The 25693-nt window shown below is 43.3% G+C and overlaps 7 protein-coding genes and 1 pseudogene across 10 annotated transcripts in view; 5 read left to right on the top strand and 3 right to left on the bottom strand.

Annotated features, from left to right (window-relative positions):
• Nucleotides 1-75: 75 nt before the first annotated feature.
• On the top strand, nucleotides 76-10577 carry LOC133490636 (uncharacterized). The gene is made up of 3 exons (XM_061800942.1): nucleotides 76-938; nucleotides 8244-8254; nucleotides 9836-10577. The coding sequence occupies exons 1-3, from the start codon at nucleotides 559-561 to the stop codon at nucleotides 10225-10227; spliced, it is 783 nt and encodes a 260-aa protein (XP_061656926.1). The 5' UTR covers nucleotides 76-558; the 3' UTR covers nucleotides 10228-10577.
• Nucleotides 3800-4561, top strand: LOC133490634 (histone H4). Its single transcript, XM_061800939.1, has one exon. The coding sequence runs from the start codon at nucleotides 3829-3831 to the stop codon at nucleotides 4138-4140; it is 312 nt and encodes a 103-aa protein (XP_061656923.1). The 5' UTR covers nucleotides 3800-3828; the 3' UTR covers nucleotides 4141-4561.
• On the top strand, nucleotides 5482-6043 carry LOC133490632 (histone H2B 7-like). The gene has a single exon (XM_061800937.1). It carries the CDS (start codon nucleotides 5519-5521, stop codon nucleotides 5891-5893), a length of 375 nt encoding a protein of 124 aa, XP_061656921.1. The 5' UTR covers nucleotides 5482-5518; the 3' UTR covers nucleotides 5894-6043.
• On the top strand, nucleotides 8281-9377 carry LOC133490630 (histone H3-like). The gene has a single exon (XM_061800935.1). The coding sequence runs from the start codon at nucleotides 8355-8357 to the stop codon at nucleotides 8763-8765; it is 411 nt and encodes a 136-aa protein (XP_061656919.1). The 5' UTR covers nucleotides 8281-8354; the 3' UTR covers nucleotides 8766-9377.
• Nucleotides 10578-11726: 1149 nt separating the features above from the next.
• Nucleotides 11727-12197, bottom strand: LOC133490631 (histone H2A, embryonic). The gene has a single exon (XM_061800936.1). It carries the CDS (start codon nucleotides 12160-12162, stop codon nucleotides 11779-11781), a length of 384 nt encoding a protein of 127 aa, XP_061656920.1. The 5' UTR covers nucleotides 12163-12197; the 3' UTR covers nucleotides 11727-11778.
• A 742-nt stretch (nucleotides 12198-12939) lies between these two features.
• LOC133491152 (uncharacterized) lies at nucleotides 12940-17414 on the bottom strand (annotated as a pseudogene).
• LOC133490633 (histone H2B 1/2-like) lies at nucleotides 14521-15876 on the bottom strand. Its single transcript, XM_061800938.1, has one exon. The coding sequence runs from the start codon at nucleotides 15845-15847 to the stop codon at nucleotides 15473-15475; it is 375 nt and encodes a 124-aa protein (XP_061656922.1). The 5' UTR covers nucleotides 15848-15876; the 3' UTR covers nucleotides 14521-15472.
• An 81-nt stretch (nucleotides 17415-17495) lies between the features above and the next one.
• LOC133490626 (netrin receptor UNC5D-like) overlaps nucleotides 17496-25693 on the top strand; it is a 168343-nt gene continuing 160145 nt past the window's right edge. Inside the window, exons 1-2 of one of the 4 annotated variants that reach the window (XM_061800914.1) lie at nucleotides 17496-17534; nucleotides 19946-20134. In XM_061800914.1, coding sequence (XP_061656898.1) covers nucleotides 19995-20134 — 140 coding nt within the window. In that variant the 5' untranslated portion in view covers nucleotides 17496-17534; nucleotides 19946-19994. Of the gene's footprint in view, nucleotides 17535-19945; nucleotides 20147-25693 lie in introns of those variants that run through there. The other 3 variants (XM_061800928.1, XM_061800923.1, XM_061800922.1) reach the window with 3 other exon arrangements.

Raw genomic sequence — 25693 nt, 5'->3', positions numbered from 1 at the left:
TTTGTCTTTTACTTCCAGGTTCAATGCTATTTGAAATGCAGAAATTAAAACCGTGTTCTTATTTTGTTTTTTTAAGTTATTTTTACGGACAAAATAAAAATCTCACCCTACAAATGAATGTGATTGGATATTTGATCAAAAACAGAATTTGCTCTTTGCTGATTGGACAACAGTTTCCCCGCTTGGACCACCCAATCAACTAGCAGGAAGTGATGACTTTCGGTGACGCGTTCTGAGTCGTACTTCGTATTAAAAATAAACATTTAATATGACAGTAAAGGCGTATATAATATTTGTGAACTCCAATGGTCTTTTTTTTTTGTAACACGGCTCAAATTCAAACGTGTTAACGCTGCATTTCAAGAGACACGATGTGGAAACTACTTACAAGGCGGAGTTTAATTATAGCTCCTCACTTATTGGACAACCTTTTCCTCGATCGAGCTAGCCAATCACCGAACAGCAAACGTATGTATAAATTCAACCGCCCCGGAAGTGCAACACCCAGCAAAGCGTTAGAGACATATTTGTTCGAAATTCAACTTGCAAGTTGTGAAAATGTCCGGCCGTGGCAAGTCAAATAAGACAAGAGCGAGGGCGAAGACTCGTTCTTCCCGTGCCGGTCTACAGTTCCCAGTGGGCCGCGTTCACAGACTCCTCCGTAAAGGCAAATACGGCGAGCGCATCGGCGCCGGCGCGCCGGTCTACCTGGCGGCGGTGCTCGAGTACCTGACCGCCGAGATCCTGGAGCTGGCCGGCAACGCCGCCCGCGACAACAAGAAAACCAGAATCATCCCCCGTCACCTGCAGCTGGCCGTCCGCAACGACGAGGAGCTCAACAAGCTCCTGGGCGGCGTGACCATCGCTCAGGGCGGCGTGTTGCCCAACATCCAGGCCGTCCTGCTGCCGAAGAAGACCGAGAAGGCCAACAAGTCCAAGTAGACCTGATGGGCTCCGACTGCTCTCTTAACCGACCACCCATTTTGAAGATTCTAGACTGACTCGTTCCAAGTCGACCAACCTTCAAGCAATCTCTAAACTGCACCACCACCAAGTCCAGTTCCCATCTGAAATGTTTCCATGCCTGCCCTCATTGCATTGAGGCAGCTAATAAAAGTCCAACATTTGGTTTCTCCGCTCAAATGTTCTCCCACTTCCTGTTCGCAATCAACAGGCTCCCCCTTGTACAAATTAATCACCAAATGTCAATTTGTGTTCCGCTTTTTTCGTTCCGCTCTGAATCGGGCGGGCACCGCTTCCACCTTGAAAATTACACGCATCATTAATTGGCTCCTGGCAACTCATTAATAGAAAAAAAAAAATAATCATGCTTCACCGATCACCTGTGTTCTCTGACCTTTATGACGCACAAAATGGCATGACCGGAAATCTATTTGTGCGACTTAGTGCACATTTTCCAACATTTGGTACATATCCACCTCTGCCCTGCAAGGCGCAAGAAGCACCAACGATACAAGGGGAGTACCTGGTGATAAGCCTCGGTACGCAGAAAGAATTGAGCATTAGCACGGCGGCCAGGCTAACGCGGTGGTGCTTAACGCTAACACGGTGGCGCTAATGCTAACACGGCGAACGGTAATACAGTAGTGCCAATGCTAATGCGGCGGTGGTAATGCTAATTTGGTGCTGTTAATGGTAATACGGTGGTGCTAACGCTAACGTGGTGGTGTTAACGCTAGCGCGGTGGTGTTAACGGTAATACAATGGTGCTAATGCTAACACGGTGGCGCTAACGCTAGCGCGGTGGTGTTAACGGTAATACAGTAGTGCCAATGCTAACGCGGCGGTGGTAATGCTAATGTGCTGCTATTAATGGTAATACGGTGGTGCCAATGCTAACGCGGCGGTGGTAACGCTAATGTGGTGCTATTAATGGTAATACGGTGGTGCCAATGCTAACGCGGCGGTGGTAACGCTAATGTGGTGCTATTAATGGTAATACGGTGGTGCCAACACTAACACGCCGGTGTTTACGCTAGCGCGGTGGTGTCAACGGTAATACAATGGTGCTAATGCTAACACAGTGGCGCTAATGCTAACACGGTGGTGTTAACGGTAATACAATGGTGCTAATGCTAACACGGTGGCGCTAACGCTAGCGCGGTGGTGGTAACGGTAATACAGTAGTGCCAATGCTAACGCGGCGGTGGTAATGCTAATGTGGTGCTATTAATGGTAATACGGTGGTGCCGATGCTAACGCGGCGGTGGTAACGCTAGCGCGGTGGTGTTAACGGTAATACAATGGTGCTAATGCTAACACGGTGGCGCTAACGCTAGCGCGGTGGTGTTAACGGTAATACAGTAGTGCCAATGCTAACGCGGTGGTGCTTAAAGGTAATACGGTGGTACTAATGCTAACACGGTGGCGCTAATGCTAACACGGCGGTGTTAATGGTAATACAGTAGTGCCAATGCTAACGCGGCGGTGGTAATGCTAATGTGGTGCTGTTAATGGTAATACGGTGGTGCTAACGCTAACGTGGCGGTGTTAACGCTAGCGCGGTGGTGTTAACGGTAATACAATGGTACTAATGCTAACACGGTGGCGCTAACGCTAGTGCGGTGGTGTTAACGGTAATACAGTAGTGCCAATGCTAACGCGGCGGTGGTAACGCTAATGTGGTGCTATTAATGGTAATACGGTGGTGCCAACACTAACACGCCGGTGTTTACGCTAGCGCGGTGGTGTCAACGGTAATACAATCGTGTTAACGGTAATACAATGGTACTAATGCTAACACGGTGGCGCTAACGCTAGTGCGGTGGTGTTAACGGTAATACAGTAGTGCCAATGCTAACGCGGCGGTGGTAACGCTAATGTGGTGCTATTAATGGTAATACGGTGGTGCCAACACTAACACGCCGGTGTTTACGCTAGCGCGGTGGTGTCAACGGTAATACAATCGTGCTAACACTAACACGGTGGCGCTAATGCTATCGCGGTGGTGCTAACTCTGCCCCGCTAACACCCGCGGCGGCTGTTAAAAAAGTCCCGGCTGGCAATAATGGTATATCTTTGTTCCACTTGTTCACTTTGTCGCTGTTGTGTTTTGGTTTTGGTGAGGAGGGTCCCAAATCTTCATCGGAGACAAAATAAAGAGGAAAATGTACTTTGGATTTTTTTTTTTTTTTTTTTGGGCGCCAAAAGTTGACCAATCTAAAAGTGCTTTTGCGACTTTAATTAAAATTTTAAAAATGACAGTGTGACAAAATGCACAATTGTCGATGTAGAGCACAAATACGAGCGTTCATCTGAGATGTTACGCTGTGGCGACCCCAAACGGGACAAGCCGAAAGAATCTTACCTTAAAGTAAGACATACAATGTAACCACTTTCTCAAAACAAATTATTTGTTTTTTTTTCCATTGACTAACTGATGAATGAGGGAATTAAATCCTACTTTTTGTTTTATTGAAAAAATGTCTGGAAAGTTAATAGTTGCTTAAATATAACGGGAAGGAAGGCCTTTGACTATTTGCGTTATTACGTGAACATGTATCAAAAGATTTGTATTCATGTTTCAGAAATCTTATGCGATGTGTCTTCTGAGTGTGGAATGTACTGCGAAGGACTCCGTGTTGGAAATCAATTATTGTTTGTTATTATCCAGTTTTATTAACACAAAATACTCCCTTGGTTTGAAGGGGTTAAGTTTAAGCACCGCCCAACCAGTGAGGAAAACAAAGCTCCGCTCAACAGCCACGATTGCATCAGTTGTCCTCTCCCAGGTCCGCAGTTGAGTGATAAGTACACTGCACCAAGCGCGGTTGGGTTACTTTTCAAAACAGACGATCGGAGAGAAACATGTCAGGACGAGGAAAGGGAGGCAAAGGTCTGGGGAAAGGAGGCGCCAAGCGCCACCGCAAAGTCCTCCGCGACAACATCCAGGGCATCACCAAGCCCGCCATCCGCCGCTTGGCTCGCCGCGGCGGGGTCAAGCGCATCTCGGGGCTCATCTACGAGGAGACCCGCGGCGTGCTGAAGGTCTTCCTGGAGAACGTCATCCGCGACGCCGTCACCTACACCGAGCACGCCAAGAGGAAGACCGTCACCGCCATGGACGTGGTCTACGCCCTCAAGCGCCAGGGACGCACCCTGTACGGCTTCGGTGGTTAAATCGACACCCGCGCTCGCAGTGATCCAACCAAAAAGGCCCTTTTAAGGGCCACACACGTTTTCTACTATGAGCCAATATTCTCCTGTTATCAAAACGAATCTTTCTTAACCGCTTTAAACAAATTAATACAGAAATTTGACGTCAGTGAAGCGCCAATTTGCCGATTCGTAGTGATCTCTAATTGCGGCTATTGATCAATAGCTGAACATATCCTTGAGTTCTGACTTCAAAACCTTCAAATTTAATGAAGCCTTTAACTGGCTTGGTTTTTTTCTATAGTGTTGGTTTACTAAGTGACAAAATATTAAAGGTGATCGTATATACATTAAAATTATTCCAGTTTTTATTTTCAGTTTTGTGATTTTAAAATCCTACGATTGATTTTTACCAATTAAACATGAACGTCAACACATTGAATTATATTCCCATTTTTATTTTCAGTGTTTTGTGATTTTTAAAATCCTGCTTTTGACTTTTACATTCACTAAGTGACAAAATATTAAAGGTGAGCGTAAATACATTAAAATTATTCCAGTTTTTATTTTCAGTTTTGTGATTTTAAAATCCTATGATTGATTTTTACCAATTAAACATGAACGTAAACACATTGAATTATATTCCCATTTTTATTTTCAGTGTTTTGTGATTTTTAAATCCTACGATTGATTTTTACCAATTAAACATGAACGTCAACACATTGAATTATATTCCCGTTTTTATTTTCAGTGTTTTGTGATTTTTAAAATCCTGCTTTTGACGTTTGCGTTCAGTAAGTGATAAAATATTAAAGGTGAACGTAAATACATTAAATGATATTCCCGTCTTTATTTTCACTTTTGTGATTTTAAAATCCAACGTTTGACTTTTACAAATATTAAAGATGAACGTAAATACATTAAGTTATATTCCCGTTTTTATTTTCAGTGTTTTGTGATTTAAAATCCTACTTTTAACTTTTACGTTCATATATAATTATAACAAGGATTTCTCTAAAGAAATGGCCTATTTTCTATCGCATCCAGATGACAAAAAATAAAAGTAGCTTGCGCCACATTTTCGAGTGCAAGCAAACATGTGTAGCATATGCTGCAAAAGAAAATTTGATGTAAAATATATTTTATAGTGGTGCGGCCTACATTTTTCAATAAATTCATCCATTTTATACGTCCAAATACAATATAGTGTAATAAGAGTCATCGCGACCGTTGTGAGTGGCGCGCCTTTCTTGCGTAATACCGACCAACGAAAATTTCAGTCTCGACCAATCAGAAAGTGGCGCTGGCGCAGTAAAATTTGCATGACCCGACTATAAATCGACTGTCGCTCAGGGTGGAACTATACTCCAGCTGTGATATTGTAATAATATCAACAAATATCATGCCTGATCTCTCGAAGCCCGCAGCGAAGAAAGGCTCCAAGAAAGCCGTGGCCAAGTCCAACAAAGGCGGAAACAAGAAAAGGAAGAGGGCCAGGAAGCAGACCTACGCCATCTACGTGTACAAGGTGCTGAAGCAGGTGCACCCCGACACCGGCATCTCGTCCAAGGCCATGAGCATCATGAACTCGTTCGTCAACGACATCTTCGAGCGCATCGCCTCCGAAGCTTCCCGCCTGGCGCACTACAACAAGCGCTCCACCATCACGTCCAGGGAGATCCAGACCGCCGTCCGCCTCCTCCTCCCCGGCGAGCTGGCCAAGCACGCCGTGTCCGAGGGCACCAAGGCCGTCACCAAGTACACCAGCTCCAAGTAAACTTGCGGCTCCACCTCTGCAAACCACCCAAAGGTTCTTTTAAGAACCACCAACTTCTTCTCAAGAGTTGTATATTCTCGATTGTGAGGTGATCAGTGGAACTAATAAGTTATTATTAATTAAAAAGCAATCAATTGTGGGGGAAACGTTTCTTTGTGTTCGTGTTTAAATAGCGGACCCTCGTGCACCATTGTTGTTGGCGTCAGGACGCTTATTTTGGGGCACTTCCCTTACAAAACTGGCGGCAAGGATTCGCAAGACCTCGCCACTTGGTCGCCATATTGGTACTCCCAAAACCTCCCCCCCCCCAAATTTGGCATATATAATTAAAATTGGTCGTGTGAGCTTGACATTTTTTCAGTTCTGGTAACATGAAGGATTTTTAAGTCGAGTTGGTAAGCCAAAAAAGCCGAAGTGCAAAGGAAACAACCAAGAAACCTTGCAATATTAGCTCGGGCCCGATTTCCGTGGCATGTTAACTTTTTCCCAAAATACGCTGTGAAGCGCTATCATCATAACAGCAAAAAAAAAAAATTTTTTTTGTTTTGTTTTTGTCGTAACAAAATTTCAAGTCAATCAGTTGGATATATATTTGGAAATTAGGACTCTCAATGGGAAAATACATGCTAAATGCATTTTTCATTTGTTGTCTATGTGACGTCCTATTTCAGACAAAATTTAAGCTTGTTTCTTCGGATTTGAAAAATTCAATTTGCACAGTTCTGTATTGTGAAATTCATCAAAAATTTCACAGAAAATGTATTTTCCTTGCTTATACGCCGATGAAGTTTGGGAAAATATTTACATCGATTTTTTTTTTTTTTTTCGAAAACCATTGGCCTATAAAGGTGAAGCAGAGAGTGAATGGTGAACATCAACCGTAAACAAAAGTTTGTTCAAGTGAATTAAGCTCATCAGAAAATTTAAAAAAACACTTTACGAACAAACTTTGACGGTGTCAAAGTAAATCTTTCGAATTTACCTGTGGAATGTTTTCTCACAGCCACGAAACTGGCGATTAACGTTGTTAATCATGGTTGTTTTGGGAGTATCAAGATGGCGGATGGCGGCTTCAGTTTTGCTAGCCAATGAGCCATCTCGTCCCTTTTTTTTTTTTTTTTTTTAAGAACAGTGCAAAGATTTGACGGGAGTCAGAGCAAGAGAAGCAAGAACAACTGGTCAGAAAGATCAATGAGGTGTGATTGTTTGTATTTTGTCTTTTATTTGTGTAATATGAATTTGTGCATTTGTTTTCTTTTTGATATAGTGCTTACGGCATCTTTGGAATCTTTAACATCTCGGCGTATAAATTTGTTGACGTGCTAATAAAGGCCTGTGAAAAAGGAGGAACTTGTCCTGAGTTACTGAACGGGAGTTGCAGTATCCATTCGGTTTCTGTACCACAAGAAGAAAAACAAAAACCTGCTAGACTTCATACCAGTCGGGTGTTGTCACCCCATGTTTGCAGTCAAGTTGCGTCATGTAGTGCAAGCGTCGTCTCGTCCTGGTCCAGTTTATCTCCGAGGGCCATAGACAACAAATTCATAACTATTTTTGAAACCAGAATTTAGGGATAATCGTGTTTAGCTATCGTTCAAGTTACTGTGCAGTTTGGTCAGGGAAAAGTATTGTTGAAGATTTTAGCAAGAATCTGGGAAAATGGACGTGATCTGGTTTTGCGGATCACAGAAAATGTGGTGGGTCGGATTTGGCCCGCAGGCCTTGAGATTTTACACTTTGCAGTGCATCTGCCACCCCCCCTCCAAAAAAAAAAAAAAAACCAAAACATGTAAAACAAAACTGTAGATATTTTATAAAGATCCCTTTAAATGTGTTTAATTGTGTTAGAAGTGGGTTTATTGTAGTAGTACTACACTACACCAGTAAAGACACATTAAAAAGTAACAATCCACTTTAGGTGTATGTACAATATTTATATGAACACCTATTTTGGTTATTTTTGATTGAATATTACATGTCAAAACACCAAAACTAACTGGTAGATTTGTGTATGTGGATGGCAATAAAACAGAAATAAGGATGTCATACGCTTGCATATAATTTCAAATAATCTCCCAAAATACATATTTTGGGGGTTAAAAGAGCTGTATTGATAGCACAAGACAAAAAAAGATAATCCTTTAGAAAATGGTTTGACAAAGGAAGAAATTATAACAATTTAATGCGGATGCGAATTTTGCCCCCAGAAAAATGGCCACCATGTACGCGCGTAGGTTAGCCGGTAGCGCCTTTTTCTTTGTAACTGTGGGCAGACCACTGAGGACATTTTGTGTTTGATGATTGGACGACCTTGGATTCCGTTTGTCCAATCAGCATTTTACGCGCGCAGTTTGAAGATGAGTGGACCAACCAGGGCAGTCATAGCTGTGAACGGTTCCGCAATAAAAGGCCGTAGCCTAACCTTCCGTGCGCATTGTTTCGTTTCCTCGAGTTGCGCGAGATGGCGAGAACCAAGCAGACCGCCCGCAAGTCCACCGGCGGCAAAGCCCCCAGGAAGCAGCTGGCCACCAAGGCCGCCCGCAAGAGCGCCCCGGCCACCGGCGGCGTGAAGAAGCCCCACCGCTACAGGCCCGGCACCGTGGCCCTGCGCGAAATCCGCCGCTACCAGAAGTCCACCGAGCTGCTGATCCGCAAGCTCCCCTTCCAGCGTCTGGTCAGGGAGATCGCCCAGGACTTCAAGACCGACCTGCGCTTCCAGAGCTCGGCCGTCATGGCCCTGCAGGAGTCGAGCGAGGCTTACCTGGTCGGCCTGTTCGAAGACACCAACCTGTGCGCCATCCACGCCAAGAGGGTCACCATCATGCCCAAAGACATCCAGCTGGCCCGTCGCATCCGCGGGGAGAGAGCTTAAAAATCTTCCGCCCTCAACCCCCCCCCCCCCCAAAAAAAAAACGGCTCTTTTAAGAGCCACACATTTATTACCCTAAAAAGGCAATTCCGTCGTGCATTTGTTTTTTTTTTTTTTTTTTGAAAATTTTTTTTTTCTATTTCAATCACTGCTTACATCACAAAGAATGAGTGTTCACAAAGATTGACACCAAATTCATAATCATATTTCTGAGTAAATTCGGCAATTTCTTTCTTGGATTGAAAGATTCACTGTATGGAAATATTCAACTAACATTTGGGATAGTCTATAGGAAGAACTGAATAAGGGCCATTATTTTCTTGATTTTGGGCAATTTTTTTTTTTTTCAAACTGTTGAAATAAATCATTTTTGAAATTTGTCTGGTGGTTCTTGTTTTCCTGGAGGGGGGGGGATGTGCGCATCTTAAATGATGATGCCCGGGTTATCAAATATGAGCACAACTGCTCTCATTTATGAAATAAAAGCAGGCAGGGCTGTGAAGAACAATCTACGACGACAGTAGTGAAGTATTAAAACAAATTTTTACTTGAAATTAGCACTTTTCCGAGTTTTGCTCAAAATGATTTGCGTCAAAATGACGTTTCTCCACTTCTCTTTCATGCTGTATTTTTCCGTTTTTCGTTTGCCATTGCAGTAAAGTCGATCATGCTGCACCGCTTAAACTAGAAGCAACCTTTTGTCTTGAATTTTAACCTTAGATTTCGAAAATATTAAAGAATGCTTCTTTTATTGAAAAAATAAACTCTTATTTGATTATTAACTTATTTCACGTTCGACATGTCCCCCCCCCCCCAAAAAAGGGGAAGTCTGAGCAACGGGGGCGGTTACGATTGTAACTCTTTGTTGATTGGACAACCGTTTCCCCGCATCGTCAGGCCAATGACTGAGTAACAAGAGTTATGTAATTCCAACTGCTCTTGGCTGATTGGACGACCGTTTCCCCGAACCATTTAACCAATCACCGAGCAGCAGCGTCGTGTATAAATACACTGCTTGGCGCTTGGGTCGGCATGATCCGCAGATCTTAAATTTGGTCTCGTGACTCGAACAGAAGCAAGCATGTCTGGACGCGGTAAATCCAACAAGGCGAGGGCTAAGGCCAGAACTCGATCTTCCCGTGCCGGTCTCCAGTTTCCGGTCGGTCGTGTCCACAGGCTCCTCCGCAAAGGCAACTACGCCCAGCGCGTCGGCGGCGGCTCCTCCGTGTACCTGGCGGCGGTGCTCGAGTACCTGACCGCCGAGATCCTGGAGCTGGCCGGCAACGCCGCCCGCGACAACAAGAAAACCAGAATCATCCCCCGTCACCTGCAGCTGGCCGTCCGCAACGACGAGGAGCTCAACAAGCTCCTGGGCGGCGTGACCATCGCTCAGGGCGGCGTGTTGCCCAACATCCAGGCCGTCCTGCTGCCGAAGAAGACCGAGAAGGCCAACAAGTCCAAGTAAACTGCTTCAGTTTACTGCAGCTGATCCCCACAAAGGCTCTTTTAAGAGCCACACACTTTTCCTAAAAGCAATTTTCCCAAAATTATTACTACTTCCTGAATTTTGTCACGATTTAGTTATATAAAAGTTGTAGGGATAAAGAGATGACGTCATGAGTTTTGTAGTTTATTCCTAATGATGTGGATAATAATAGTATTAAAAACATCAACCGAATCACAAGGCTACATTTACTTGTACATGGACTACATTAGGTAAGGGACTTTACTGAAATGCCATCAGTGTTGACAAGTTACAAGTATGTCATTTTAAAATTTAATTTTACTCGATGCGCATTTTGTTATATATATATATATATAATATATATATATATATATATATATATATACCCATTTTTTGACATAGGCTTTAATTGGCACTTTATAAGTATTGTGTAGCTGCTGTTTAATTATGTTGCACGTGAAAAGAGTTTTTGAACAATACATATTCGCCTTGATTTGTATTGTCTGGAATTCATTCCCCTAAAACACAGGTGTCAAACTCAGGGCCCGGGGTCTCAGATCCGCCCCCCGCATGATTTTACGTGCCCCGTGAAGGCAAGCCATCCGTCTAAAATCTGTGTAAGATTTCAAATTGTCATGTTGCAATATAAGGATTTTTGTGTGACAGAACATGAACAATGGTTGAAAACCCCGTTCCCTTTGATTTCAGAACCAGTTCAAAAATTTTGTGTAACTATGGGACGATGTTTTTTTTTTTTTTTTTTTACAATTTCACAGCCCTATGGGTGAAACCGTACCCACAAAGTGGCCTGACTAAAATGAGTTTGACACCCCTCGCCAGAGAAAACATTTTTAATTTCCTGTACTGATTTCGTTTAAATAGTGAGGAAATTGCCTTCCGAGAGCAACTCGTGAACGTGAAAAATGCATAAAATGCCGCCCCCCCCCCAAAAAAAAAGTTTGGAGCTACGCATTCCCCCCCCCTACTTTATTTCAAAGTAGCTCCGATGTATTTTTAATCAATAGTATACATGGCTACAAACCTAATAACTTAAAAAAAAGGTGCGCGGTCTGGGAAAGGTTTACCAGTTGCCACAACATTAACGAATTAAAAAAAAAAAATACATTCTACGTCCCAGAATGTAATCGCGACCGTTGTTTATGGCGCGACTGTGTAAACTGAATGTTCTAGGATATTTCTCAGCCAATCAGAGAGCGGCGCTGACGCATGAAAATTTGTATACAGGCACAACGTAGACGAATGTGTTTTTCGTTCAACCAATTCCTGTTTGTACCAATACACAGCGCACATTAGGACAAACAGATTAATAGTTCTAAATATAGCACAATAAGTAAATATATGAAAAGACTGAAATGCGTGGAGATGTTAATTATGAAATCTCTACCTGCGTTTACCCTCACCAAATTCCATATAATTAAGTTTCGACAAAATGTGGGAAGTAGTGATAATTTTAGGAAAATTGCTTTTAGGAAAAGTGTGTGGCTCTTAAAAGAGCCTTTGTGGGGATCAGCTGCAGTAAACTGAAGCAGTTTACTTGGGCTTGTTAGCCTTCTCGGTCTTCTTCGGCAGCAGGACGGCCTGGATGTTGGGCAACACGCCGCCCTGAGCGATGGTCACGCCGCCCAGGAGCTTGTTGAGCTCCTCGTCGTTGCGGACCGCCAGCTGCAGGTGACGGGGGATGATTCTGGTCTTCTTGTTGTCGCGGGCGGCGTTGCCGGCCAGCTCCAGGATCTCGGCGGTCAGGTACTCGAGCACCGCCGCCAGGTACACGGAGGAGCCGCCGCCGACGCGCTGGGCGTAGTTGCCTTTGCGGAGGAGCCTGTGGACACGACCGACCGGAAACTGGAGACCGGCACGGGAAGATCGAGTTCTGGCCTTAGCCCTCGCCTTGTTGGATTTACCGCGTCCAGACATGCTTGCTTCTGTTCGAGTCACGAGACCAAATGTAAGATCTGCGGATCATGCCGACCCAAGCGCCAAGCAGTGTATTTATACACGACGCTGCTGCTCGGTGATTGGTTAAATGGTTCGGGGAAACGGTCGTCCAATCAGCCAAGAGCAGTTGGAATTACATAACTCTTGTTACTCAGTCATTGGCCTGACGATGCGGGGAAACGGTTGTCCAATCAACAAAGAGTTACAATCGTAACCGCCCCCGTTGCTCAGACTTCCCCTTTTTTGGGGGGGGGGGGGCATGTCGAACGTGAAATAAGTTAATAATCAAATAAGAGTTTATTTTTTCAATAAAAGAAGCATTCTTTAATATTTTCGAAATCTAAGGTTAAAATTCAAGACAAAAGGTTGCTTCTAGTTTAAGCGGTGCAGCATGATCGACTTTACTGCAATGGCAAACGAAAAACGGAAAAATACAGCATGAAAGAGAAGTGGAGAAACGTCATTTTGACGCAAATCATTTTGAGCAAAACTCGGAAAAGTGCTAATTTCAAGTAAAAATTTGTTTTAATACTTCACTACTGTCGTCGTAGATTGTTCTTCACAGCCCTGCCTGCTTTTATTTCATAAATGAGAGCAGTTGTGCTCATATTTGATAACCCGGGCATCATCATTTAAGATGCGCACATCCCCCCCCCTCCAGGAAAACAAGAACCACCAGACAAATTTCAAAAATGATTTATTTCAACAGTTTGAAAAAAAAAAAAAATTGCCCAAAATCAAGAAAATAATGGCCCTTATTCAGTTCTTCCTATAGACTATCCCAAATGTTAGTTGAATATTTCCATACAGTGAATCTTCAATCCAAGAAAGAAATTGCCGAATTTACTCAGAAATATGATTATGAATTTGGTGTCAATCTTTGTGAACACTCATTCTTTGTGATGTAAGCAGTGATTGAAATAGAAAAAAAAAAATTTTCAAAAAAAATAAAAAAAAACAAATGCACGACGGAATTGCCTTTTTAGGGTAATAAATGTGTGGCTCTTAAAAGAGCCGTTTTTTTTTGGGGGGGGGGGGTTTGAGGGCGGAAGATTTTTAAGCTCTCTCCCCGCGGATGCGACGGGCCAGCTGGATGTCTTTGGGCATGATGGTGACCCTCTTGGCGTGGATGGCGCACAGGTTGGTGTCTTCGAACAGGCCGACCAGGTAAGCCTCGCTCGACTCCTGCAGGGCCATGACGGCCGAGCTCTGGAAGCGCAGGTCGGTCTTGAAGTCCTGGGCGATCTCCCTGACCAGACGCTGGAAGGGGAGCTTGCGGATCAGCAGCTCGGTGGACTTCTGGTAGCGGCGGATTTCGCGCAGGGCCACGGTGCCGGGCCTGTAGCGGTGGGGCTTCTTCACGCCGCCGGTGGCCGGGGCGCTCTTGCGGGCGGCCTTGGTGGCCAGCTGCTTCCTGGGGGCTTTGCCGCCGGTGGACTTGCGGGCGGTCTGCTTGGTTCTCGCCATCTTGTTTCTACTCTCGCGCTTTTGAACACAGCGGATATCGAGGAAGCCGGCGACTGGGTTTTATGCAAGCAAGACAGCGTTGATTGGTGCGTTCGGGAAGATCCCGCCTGAAAGCTGATCGTCTATTGGACAAATGGGTTTTTGAATTCAACCAATCAGCAGAAGTAGCGCAAGCGAGTGTTCCCGGAAGTAAATCAACTTTTACCTTCCGCTTTGCGTTCTGTTGTGAATCAACAAAAATATGGACAGCAAACTCCAATAATCACCGCAATGGTCACTTTGCCAGTTGAAAATTTTTGATTGCTGTATTGAAGAGCTGCATTTTACTGTGTGCCTGCAGTTTTTAGCTGGATTTTGCATGATAATCTTATAGTACATAATGTATCGCAAATTTTAAAAAGTTTACATGAAAATTGACACTTAAAACGTTTTTACACTGCCAAAAGGGGTATGAAAAAGTATGAAATCAATAGCCTTCATTGTCATATGACTGCGTTCAATGAGAAAATGTGCTTGAACCAACAGAATAAAATCTTAATGAGGTAAAGTAACTCATACAAATATTTACAGTCAAGGCACAGTTGTTGCCAAAAGAACTTTAAAAATTAAATACAGAAAAGGGTATTTTCAAAGTTTTATTATAGTTTCAAACAATTAGTGCAGACAGTAACATTGACCATAAATATCGATTGCCTCGGAGAACGCCAGTTGAAAAGTGAGACGTTCGAAAACCGAAGCCCATTTTCCCATTACAATGAATGGAAAATGAAATAATGCGTTCCAAGCCTGAAAACAGTTTTTTCTAAAAGCGTATTTTTTAAGCTTTTCCTGATATATATATATATATATATATATTTTTTTTTGCTTAGAATGTATGCTTCAGTACTGGTAAAGCATTGGCCTCACAGATCTGAGGACCCGGGTTGAATCCTGGGCCCCGCCTGTGTGGAGTTTGCATGTTCTGCCCGTGCCTGTGTGGGTTTTCTCCGGGCACTCGTTTCCTCCCACATGCATAAATTGGAGACGCGAAATCACAGGTGTCAAACTCAAGGCCTGGGGGCCAGATATGGCCCACCACATGATTTTATGTGAAGCTAAATCTCGTGTCGATTTACATGATTCTTGCAAAAATCTGAAGCAAAATTTCAAATTGTCATACATCACAAATAATAAAGCTGAGATATTACAAGGATTTTTGTGTTACCAAAATGTAAATATTTGAAAAACATCACCCTTGATTTCAGATTCCAAAACTAGCTTATAAAATTGATATAAATATGATGAGATGACTAAATATTTGAGTCATAACGGCCCTCTGAGGGAAAACAGAACAATTTGTCCCGTGACAAAATTGAGTTTGACACCTTTGCTCTAAATTGCCCCTAGGTGTGATTGTGAGCACCCGCGGTTGCTTGTCTCGATGTGCCCTGCGATTGGCTGGCGACCAGCTCTGCCCAATGATAGCTGGGATTGGCTCCAGCACTCTCAGCAACCCTTGTGAGGATAGGAGCAAAGAAAATGGATGGAAATCCTCATTGCATTTACAATAGTAGAAGTTAGGGACTAAACAATGTCAAATTTAGTAACTTGGCAGAATTGCAATATTATTTCATGACAGTTGCAAACCCTACGGTATGTTACCCTATAAATGAGAAAAATATATTTTCTGCTGAAAGTTGAGCTTATGAAAATGTAATTAAACCACTTATTATATTAAATCACACACCATCCAGATGTGTAACACAAACGGAGGCCTCTCAAGAAGAAGTTGGTGGTTCTTAAAAGAACCTTTGGGTGGTTTGCAGAGGATGAAGCCGCAGGTTTACTTGGAGCTGGTGTACTTGGTGACGGCCTTGGTGCCCTCGGACACGGCGTGCTTGGCCAGCTCGCCGGGGAGGAGGAGGCGGACGGCGGTCTGGATCTCCCTGGACGTGATGGTGGAGCGCTTGTTGTACTGCGCCAGGCGGGAAGCTTCGGAGGCGATGCGCTCGAAGATGTCGTTGACGAACGAGTTCATGATGCTCATGGCCTTGGACGAGATGCCGGTGTCGGGGTGCACCTGCTTCAGCACCTTGTACACGTAGATGGCGTAGGTCTCCCTGCGGGTCTTTCTTCTCCCTTTGCCGGACTTTGTCGTGGCCTTGGCGACGGCTTTCTTGGAGCCCTTCTTGGACACGGCCTTCGCAAGTTCAGGCATTTTTGTTCGCTGATTTTTGAGATCTCAGTGAGGATGGGTGGCTTGCTGCAGTTGGAGGCGAAACACTTTATACAAGACTGTATGCAAATTTTACTGCGCCAGCGCCTTGCTGTCATTGGTCGGCTAGAATTTTGCTCACTCGCTAACGTTCAAGCGAACAAAACCACCTACTTCCTGTTACGTCATCTTATGTCACAATGACGGTTGAAAAAGTCTTTCAAATATACTGATATAATATTTTTGGATGTCATTCCCCCCCACTACAAAATCCCAGTAAACGATTTCGGTTTCAATTTATTAGTGATGAATTGAACATATAATAGGATTTGAAAATATATACGCAGTAGTTGTGAGGACTGATGTGTTCCACTTTTACTCATTCCCCATTTTTCAAATCACTCAATCTTGAGAATATTCACAAAATAATTCAAATGAAATTATATTTCTTTTCGTCCTCCTCGACCCCTTTCTGAAAAAATTATTTTCCCCCAAATTCCGCGAACTTTTCCCATTGACCCAACACTGTTCGACTCTTTCGGGGGTACTTCCTATCCAACTATTATGGAAAATAAGTCAGTTAATAGGCTGAAACAATTTTTCATAATTTGATGAGGTTTGATGAGTTTATTGGAGTAGAAATGTCTGTGCAGAACGTATTTGCAAAGGGGTGTAGGATTGTGACACTGGTGAATTGGGGAACAATTCCGCATGCGTTTGTCTCCTTTCACTCATTCCCTTTTACCTCAAATCATATGGAATATTTACAAAATAATTTAAATTAAATTATATTTCTCCCTCTCTCAAACAACTCATTTTCCCCAAAATCTTCGGATTTTTCGCAGTTCCACAATTCCGAACTGTTCAACTTTTTCGGGGTACTTTACTATCCAACCTGTGACGGAAACTGAATCAGGTAATAGGCTGAACCAATAATTTCTCATAATTTGAGTTTATTAGAGTATAAATGTCTTTGTGCAGAACATATTAGCAAAAGGGTAGAGGATTGTGACACTGGTGAGTTGGGGGACAATGATCCGTACTTACAATGTAATAAACGCCACTTTGCTCATAATTACCCTCTACAAAGCTAAATTTTCCAGTTATTCTTATGTGAATTATGCTCATATAGATGTAAGTGTGTGGCCCTGAAAAGGACCTTTGGGTTTGCTCGACGGCAAGCGGAGCTCAGGATTCAACCACCGAAGCCGTACAGGGTGCGTCCCTGGCGCTTGAGGGCGTAGACCACGTCCATGGCGGTGACGGTCTTCCTCTTGGCGTGCTCGGTGTAGGTGACGGCGTCGCGGATGACGTTCTCCAGGAAGACCTTCAGCACGCCGCGGGTCTCCTCGTAGATGAGCCCCGAGATGCGCTTGACCCCGCCGCGGCGAGCCAGGCGGCGGATGGCGGGCTTGGTGATGCCCTGGATGTTGTCGCGGAGGACTTTGCGGTGGCGCTTGGCGCCTCCCTTCCCCAATCCTTTGCCTCCCTTGCCACGACCAGACATTTTTACTCGCTCTCTGTCGAATATATCTCACCCATTGCCGTCCGGCATACTTATTACAAAACTGCGTACCTGAGAGAGGACATCAGAGGCAAGTTTTAACTGGGAGGAGCTTAGTTTTCCCTTTTAAAAAAATGGAACTGGGAGGAGCTTCACTTATATGACCTTCAAACCTGACTTAACCGGGTAGAATTCTCTCTTTAAAAATCGTAATATATTGATTTGTGCGTTACCAGATGCTATTAAGATTCTATATGATATAAGCATTTATTTATATTTATTTAATCCTTTTCGAGCTTCATTCATCCATCCAATGACGAGGAGACGGGTTATATATTTTTTTTATTGCGTCCTTTATTATTATATACAAAATGAACAGCATGTGACATACGTTGCAAAAACAAAACAAAAAAAAACGATATTTTAAATATTGTAGTGAAACATCGCTCAGATTTTTTTTAAAAAAAAGTATCAGCGAGTATCGTATGTCAAATAATAATTAAGTACTAAATAAAAGTAACCTAAATCCAAGGCTATGGAGAGGTTTCCAAATACGCCATCTTGTGTGTCATAAAGGTCAGAGAACACAGGTGATAGGGGAATTTTTTTTTTCTGTCGTTAATTTATCTGATTGGTCTCAGGACTTTCGTGACGTCATTAGAAACAAGCGCATGAAAAGTGAGGGTGTTTAAAGGAAGTGCGTGGGGGACGTCCGTGGCATCTTCTAGAAGTAATAATAAACGTCAAACTGGTGGTTTACATAATTCACCCACGGGAGCTCGAGTTAGGTTACGAGGTTCCGCACGGACGTTATTGTTTGTTACACTTCCGGTGTAAGTTGATGACTGCCACATGAAAGTGAGGCTTGTTTCCGTGTTCGGCACTCCGACTCCTTTTCTTCGCCGCTACAAAATTGCATTTACTGTATTACGAAAATATCACTTGGCCACACTTGAATTAAAAGCCACTGTTAAAAAAAAAATAATTTCCAAAACATTCCGTGACAGTCTGCGTGCATTAAAATACCTGACCACTTGATGGCGCTGTTGCTCAAAGGCGGTTATATAAAGCGGAAGCTCTCAGCAGAGATGTTTCATACATTGAACATTTCATCTTTTCACTTTTTTTGCGTGTGTGAAGAATGACGTGTTATTCCGCACAAGGGGGAAAATAATGAATAGGGACAACTGGATGTTTTTTGGTCGTTGAAGACGTTTGAGCATTAATTCCACTTCCAAATCTTGGGTGTGGAGTTTTACGTTGGTGTGTGCGTGGTCACGTGGGAGTTTTCATAACCATTTTTTGCATAACGACCAAATTTGTTCACTTGCGTCTTGGTGAAACGTCTCGCCAGTGGCCACTTTGTTGTCATGGTGGCGCATTTTTGTTGTTGAACATTTTTTTTATTCCTTTTTTATAAAAAAAGGAAAAAAAAGTACATTTGTTCTTTGCGAAAATGATGCAAATCACAGGTGTCAAACTCGAGGCCCGGGGGCCAGATCCCTCCCCGCCGCGTGATTTTGTGTGGCCCGCACAGGCAAATCATGTTTATCAACTTCCGTGATTTTTGTGATTAATCTGTAACAAAATTTCAAATTGTCTCATCATAAATGATAAAGTTGAGATATTGCCGGCATTTTTGCGTTACCAAACATGAACAACGGTTGAAAAAAAACGACATTACGCTTGAGTTCCGATTCCAAAACTAGCTCATTAATTTCACGCGTAAATATGATGTGGAAGATTTTCATACTTTCACCGTCATAACAGCCCTCTGAGGGAAATCGTAACGACAATGTGGCCCGCGACAAAAAAATGAGTTTGACAGACCTGATGTACATGTTCAGGTCAACATTTATGGATTTCCATTCCGTCATAAAAGTGAAGATGTTTGGGTTCAAATTTCACTTTTTTTTTTTCTGGTATAATTACGCCTGATGTTTATTCAATTTCAATTCATCGCAGCTCGTCATATTCTCATTGGATTTCACGCTTCCTCCTCCCATCAAAATGGGACTTTTTTAAAAAAAATTTCTATTGTAATTTTTTTTCTTTTTTTTTGTCAGAAACCGCTTTCGATTGACACCCGATACAACGGCAAAAGGTCACACCGAAACGCAAGTCCAAATGTCAAACATCGCTCTGTGAAGTTTAAACCTTTTGCAACGCCCAGACAGGCTGATCTTCTTCTCCCGACGCTGACAAATGTCACTTCTCATCACCGACTCCTCCTCCGACGGCGGCTTTTCGTGTCATCCCAGAGATATTTTTTTTTTTTTTCATTTTTAATTTATATTTTTCCAAGCAAACAATCGAGACCTTTCGTTTGCCCTCTGCGCTTTGTCAAATGAAAGATCAAGCGTCAAGCTCGCCAACAACCACCGGCTGCTCACGGAACATTTTTTTTGGGGGGGGGGGGGATTTGTAAGGTGGGAAATGTCACAATTTGCATGCAGTGACTGTTAGCGGTTAGCTATTAGCTTGCTTATGATAACGAAGTCAACACGATTTGAAAATGACCATTTGCTTTTTTATTATAATTATTATTTTGTTTTCGAACACTTATTTTCCTGACTCCGAAATGTTTTGCTCCTTAGTTGGCGGCACCTTAGCGGCAAATCCGCTTAGCTTTAGCCACCGGGATTTATGAGCAGCCGAACAGCCGGCGAGAACGCTCCAGAAGATTCCAGAAGTGGTCCGAGAGGCAAGCAGACGAGGCTACTTGTAGGATTGACGTCGGCGAATGACGACGATGCAGATGCTAATGGCTGTCTGCTGTACATAAGGTACGAATAAAGGTAAGTTTGGGTTTATTTTATTGTATTTATTGTGTGTACAGTACATTTAAAATGATGTATCGCTAGCTAAATTGTGTGGGAAAATGGCTAACAGGTAAGTAATAATAATTAGACCAGAATTTCAGGTTTATTTATCGGTTTAAGCAATTAATATTTTTTTTTTTTTTTTAGTGAAAGGTGCGCAATTTGTGTCAAGTTGAGGTATGAATCATGGCTGGGTCACAAAGCTAGTAAAGTGACAGTACGTGCTTTCATGTTAGCTAGCATCTGTTTTGCTAACGTCCCTCGTGAAAATGATTTTTCCTGCAACGATTGGAACTTGAAATTGCCGAAAATGAGTTAGCCTTGTTGTAAACTGATGCGTTTGGGACTTCTAGCTTCTAGCTAGTAGTTTTACTACGGTTCGGTCACAGAAAAGCACTAGTAATGCCACCTTTTCATGTTAGTTGACGTGGCTAATTAGTTGCCTTTTGTTGTAATAATAATTGGACCAGAATTTCAGGTATATTTAGCGGTTTAAGCTATTAATTAATTTTGAATGAAAGGTGCACAATTACTTACATTTTTCATTCTTGGTTTATTTTATTGTATTTATTGTGTGTACAGTACATTTAAAATGATGTATCGCTAGCTAAATTGTGTGGGGAGGGAAATGGCTAACAGGTAAGTAATAATAATTAGACCAGAATTTCAGGTTTATTTATCGGTTTAAGCAATTAATATTTTTTTTTTAAATGAAAGGTGCACAATTGCTTAATTTTTAAAATTTTTTATGGGAAGTTGTGGTATGAATCATGGCTGCGTCACAAAGCTAGTAAAGTGACAGGACGTACTTTCATGTTAGCTAGCATCTGTCTTGCTAACTTCGATTTGGGCCGTCCCTCGTGAAAATGATTTTTCCTGCAACGATTGGAACATGAAATAGCTGAAGCTGAGTTAGCCTTGTTGTAAACTGATGCGTTTGGGACTTCTCGCTAGTAGTTTTACCACTGTTCAGTCACAGAAAAGCACTAGTAAAATGCTACCTTTTCATGTTAGTTATCGTGGCTAATTAGTTGCCTTTTATTGGAATGAGGTTACAAGCTATCTAAAATGGCGTTCGTTAGCAAACCTTCCCCCTATTTTCTTGTTAGCATCAGGCAGTTTTTTCCTCACTTCGCTAACTGTCCGTATTCACGGTCGGGCAAATGGATTACTTGGGGTCCGGATGGATGTTTTCTCACATGCACGTAAATTAAAATTAGCCTGGAAGAATGACAGGAACTACGGGAACATCCTGCGAGGCACTCGGTTGAGGAAACGTAACACAAATGCGACTCTTTACGGAAAAACATCCGTCGAGAATTTAGCGAGGATAGATTGTAAAGTTCCTTCACAATGAACATTATGTGACAATCACACATTTTATACTGTGTGTGTACACAGATTTAAAACAACCACATAAAAGTGCTTTTAAAGGGGAAGTCCACTCGTTGAAAATAACAATGTATCAGATACATTGGTTCTGTAAATTTGTAATAAAGATTTTCATCAGATATCATTTAAGGTTACGTTGAGGATTTTTATCACGGCAATTCCAAAGTTTCACGGGCGCCGGCATTTTGGCGTGTCACATGACCCACTTGCGCAGATGCGACGTGTCATGTGCTCAAACTGAGGCTCGTTCCTACATAATTATGGCCAGCGCTGATTTCTCTGATTTATCCTCATCTGATGACGAAATACAAGTATCGATTGATCGGGAAGACGGAGGAATACTTCCACACAGATATGAACCTGTGGCTGTCAATAACGTTGAATTTTCAACGAGTGGACTTCCCCTTTAAGTCCACCAGTTTAATAATAACGCATAATGGGAAATGCCATAGATGGGCTAACAAAGATGCTCTTTGTGACTTATGTGTTAAGTAACAGATATTTGAAGACATTCCAATATTAAGAGTATTTTCCTTAAGCTAATATCTCATGGAACCACTTGTTGAAAAAATGGTAAATAATGAGAAATGTAGACTAATAAAAAGTAAATTATATACACTACATAGCTAGCGTTTGCTAGACTTTTAAGATACCAAAACAATGTGGTCCCATAGGTTTGCTATATAACTGAGGCAAATTAGCACAGTAACTTTCTTGCCTGCATTTTTATATTAAACAATTTTTTTAAAAAATGGAATCAAAACAGAAATCATTCTTGCGGGTAACATCGAATAATTCTCTAAAAATAAGGCCACGGATGGCGAAAATTTTGCTCCTCCCGATCGGTTTCATCCGTTGCTCATGCTCCTTGGTTCCCGTTCCCTCCAAAAAGTGCAGATTTCTGCTTTCAAATTTAGCGAGTCGAAGTCAAAAGCGGCAGAAAAATGTACACCCGAGTATATCACGGGAGGCAGAAAATCTCATTTAGTACAGTAACATCCCGCCGCTGTTCGAGATGCGTTAGCGCGCTCGCGCCTTGGCTCACACGTTCTAAATTGGACGGGAGAGACGTTCCGCCGCGTTAATTGGGGGGGGGGGGGGCAAGTCGTTAAGAGGACGGCGGCACGCTAACGAACCCATCTCGGCGTCGACGAAAGGATGCCCGAACCGACGCGTTCCTTTCAATTACCCGCCGCTTCGCTTTCACCGCGCAAGTGATAAGCGGCGCCTCGCTATCCGGCTCCCCGTTCCTTCCTCCGTCAAGGAGGTAAACGCTGCACTTCACATAACTGCCAGTTTACCCTTTGCTGATATTTGTGCTCTGCCGAGCCGTCGACGATAATGACTCACCGCAGCCGGGGGTGCGGGAGAAAACCTCGAACCTGAGGGACGGCGACCACGTCGGCGGCCTCGTTTTTTTTTTTGATGGCCCGCCGCTTCGACGGCTGCCGTTCCGCGCGTCACCTTCGGTAACGGGCCGGGTAAACGCGCCAGAAGGCTGCAGACGGGCTGGAGTCACGTGACCCCGGTCGGACCTTGACCTCGCTCGGGAGACGTTTGCCTCATTGGTGACTCCTTTCATCTTATGCGACGTACGTGAAAACTAAAGCAAATGCGTCTTGTGGTTTTCGCAGTTCTTTGGGGTTTTTTCTCTTTTGATCCAGGTTTGAACCACAATTTCAAAACTCAAATCCTTTCTTCAAACACTATTTTAAGGCCAGAGCCCTGTCTAAGCATCTTAAACCTTGTTTTGAAACTATAATTCAGTCTTTAAACCCAAAACCTGTCTCAAAAAACACATTTGGAACATTCAACTTGTCTTGAATCCCTCCTTTGAAACCGGAACCAGCGTTTAACATGCTCACCTAATGGTGCCGAACTGTAGTTTTCAAACTCTGTGACCTACAACCTTAATCTGAAACCCAATGACTCGGTTTTTTACATTTTAATTTGAACCCCCTAAACCGGTCTTCAAAATCCTCTTGTTTAAAAACCCAGTGGAACACTGACCCTTGTTTAGTTAGAAACTGATGAGCCTTGTCTTCTTAAAAACCATCTTAAACCTGTTTGGAAACCTTATTTTGAAACTATAATTCAGTCTTTAAACCCAAAACCTGTCTCAAAAAACACATTTGGAACATTCAACTTGTCTTGAATCCCTCCTTTGAAACTGGAACCAGCGTTTAACATGCTCGCCTAATGGTGCCGAACTGTAGTTTTCAAACTCTGTGACCTAGAACCTTAATCTGAAACCCAATGACTCGGTTTTTTACATTTTAATTTGAACCCCCTAAACCGGTCTTCAAAATCCTCTCGTTTAAAAACCCAGTGGAACACTGACCCTTGTTTAGTTAGAAACTGACGAGATAACCGTGACCTGAAACGCTAATCCTGGCGTCAAACCCATATTCGACTCCTCCGGTTCTTGTTTAAAACATCGATGCGGTACGATACGTCGTAGAATTGGTATTTCCCTCACCAGTATCGTTACATCCAGTTTGCAGGTGTCATTGATTTTTTTTTTTTTTTTAATTTTTATTTTTTTTTCTCTCCACAGAATGATCACCCTCCAGAAACTCATTCCTCCGCAAACGTAGACGCGTACCCCACGTCTTAGCACGGCGCTGAATAATCCAACTCGCGTACATGTTCCGTTAGCCTCGGCGCGCGAGAGGCTGCAACCTTGGAATTAAAATTTCATCGCCGGCTCATGTTCTCCCCCCCCCCCCCCCCCAATTAACATGGTGCCAATCACCACCAAGATTAGCGTCGCGAGGCGTTCGGCCAGGGCCTCGGCGGAAAGTTCTGTCTGGTTTTCGCAGAGCAGGCCTGGGTCTAGCCAGAATCAAAAGTGCATCAGTTGTTACGTCGGTAGACCCCAAACCTCATCAGCAATGGCTGCCTGAGATTTTTTTTTTTTTTTTTTTTTTAAAGGGTTAGCAAATTAAAAAGATGGTTGTGAGGTCTATGCTGGCTAGTCTGATTTCCAGACACCGATTCCACTCATAACACTGCCACTGTTTTGCTTAAAGGAACAATCCGACAGGTCATGTCATATGTACCGTACTTTAAAAATTCGAGGTTAATCCGATAACCCGTGGCTGTAAATACTGGTGAATATTTAGATGGATTTTCAGACGTGAGTGACGCCGAGTCCGGTTAGCTAGCTAACCCCAGGCGCAGAACGGTCAAACCCCGATCGTGTCGGAACAATAATTATAGAAACTTTTGACGATGGTCGTTCAAAGACAAAAACATGAGGAGTACCGAAGTTTTCAACAAGAATGGACAGCCTTTGTGGGGGGGGGGGGGGGGGACGACGATTCTGGTGTGCGTTTAAATCCACAGATCGGGAGTATACCAAAGCATTCGTACTCGCCGTTGCCTATCAACACTTTGCCAATTTCGCGTAAAGACAAGATAATCAAACGAATAAAAGACACGCCTTTGTCGGCAAGAACCGTTCACCTTCGTACCAGCAAATCAAATTGAATTACGATCACGATGAACGTATCAAAGCACAAGAAGTCGCATTAATGGTTCCTAGCTTCCCTAGCCACCGGGTCCTTAAATGTTTCTTTTTCGTACTCTGCAGAATATTCCACCGAGCCTTCCCCGGTGTCATGGCCAGAACTCGCGGCTGAACCCAAATGCACGACTCACGGGGCCTGGTAAGACTTTTGGGAAGAGTCTTTACTCGATCCAAAGTCCAAATACCGGTAAGCAGTCCGCAAAGGCAGCAGTAGTGGATTCGACAGGCGATAGACGAAGGTCAATAACTGGTCGGGGATCAGTACGCGGGATAGCAAGAGCAGGAACCAGGAGTTGCGGGAACGTGACATGGATCAACGATCTGGCAAAGGCCAGACCGCACATGTGGCCGTAAATACGTTGGATGTAATAACGTAGATGAGACACTGGTGCGCGCCACATTGGGGACCGGCACAGCCGTAACGGGACCGGCACCACCATGACACTCGGATTATTTCGATCCAAATTGTGGCAAAATTTTGCGATACGGTAGGGCATTTTCACGTGATCCGACGGTGGTGGTACTGCATGTGATTACGCTACAAAATCGGACATGGTTTCTTTGTTTACGCAAAGAATACGCCGCATTTGCGCAAGTAG

This window comes from Syngnathoides biaculeatus, chromosome 17 (genome assembly GCF_019802595.1).
Source record: "Syngnathoides biaculeatus isolate LvHL_M chromosome 17, ASM1980259v1, whole genome shotgun sequence".
Lineage (NCBI taxonomy): Eukaryota > Metazoa > Chordata > Actinopteri > Syngnathiformes > Syngnathidae > Syngnathoides > Syngnathoides biaculeatus.
Note: the sequence above shows the minus strand (reverse complement) of the source record. Positions and strands in the feature narration are given on the sequence as shown.

Excerpts from the sequence above, each read along its gene's own strand:
- LOC133490636 (XM_061800942.1), top strand. The coding sequence starts at position 559 with ATGTCCGGCCGTGGCAAGTCAAATAAGACAAGAGCGAGGGCGAAGACT.
- LOC133490630 (XM_061800935.1), top strand. The coding sequence starts at position 8,355 with ATGGCGAGAACCAAGCAGACCGCCCGCAAGTCCACCGGCGGCAAAGCC.
- LOC133490633 (XM_061800938.1), bottom strand. The coding sequence starts at position 15,847 with ATGCCTGAACTTGCGAAGGCCGTGTCCAAGAAGGGCTCCAAGAAAGCC.
- LOC133490632 (XM_061800937.1), top strand. The coding sequence starts at position 5,519 with ATGCCTGATCTCTCGAAGCCCGCAGCGAAGAAAGGCTCCAAGAAAGCC.
- LOC133490634 (XM_061800939.1), top strand. The coding sequence starts at position 3,829 with ATGTCAGGACGAGGAAAGGGAGGCAAAGGTCTGGGGAAAGGAGGCGCC.
- LOC133490631 (XM_061800936.1), bottom strand. The coding sequence starts at position 12,162 with ATGTCTGGACGCGGTAAATCCAACAAGGCGAGGGCTAAGGCCAGAACT.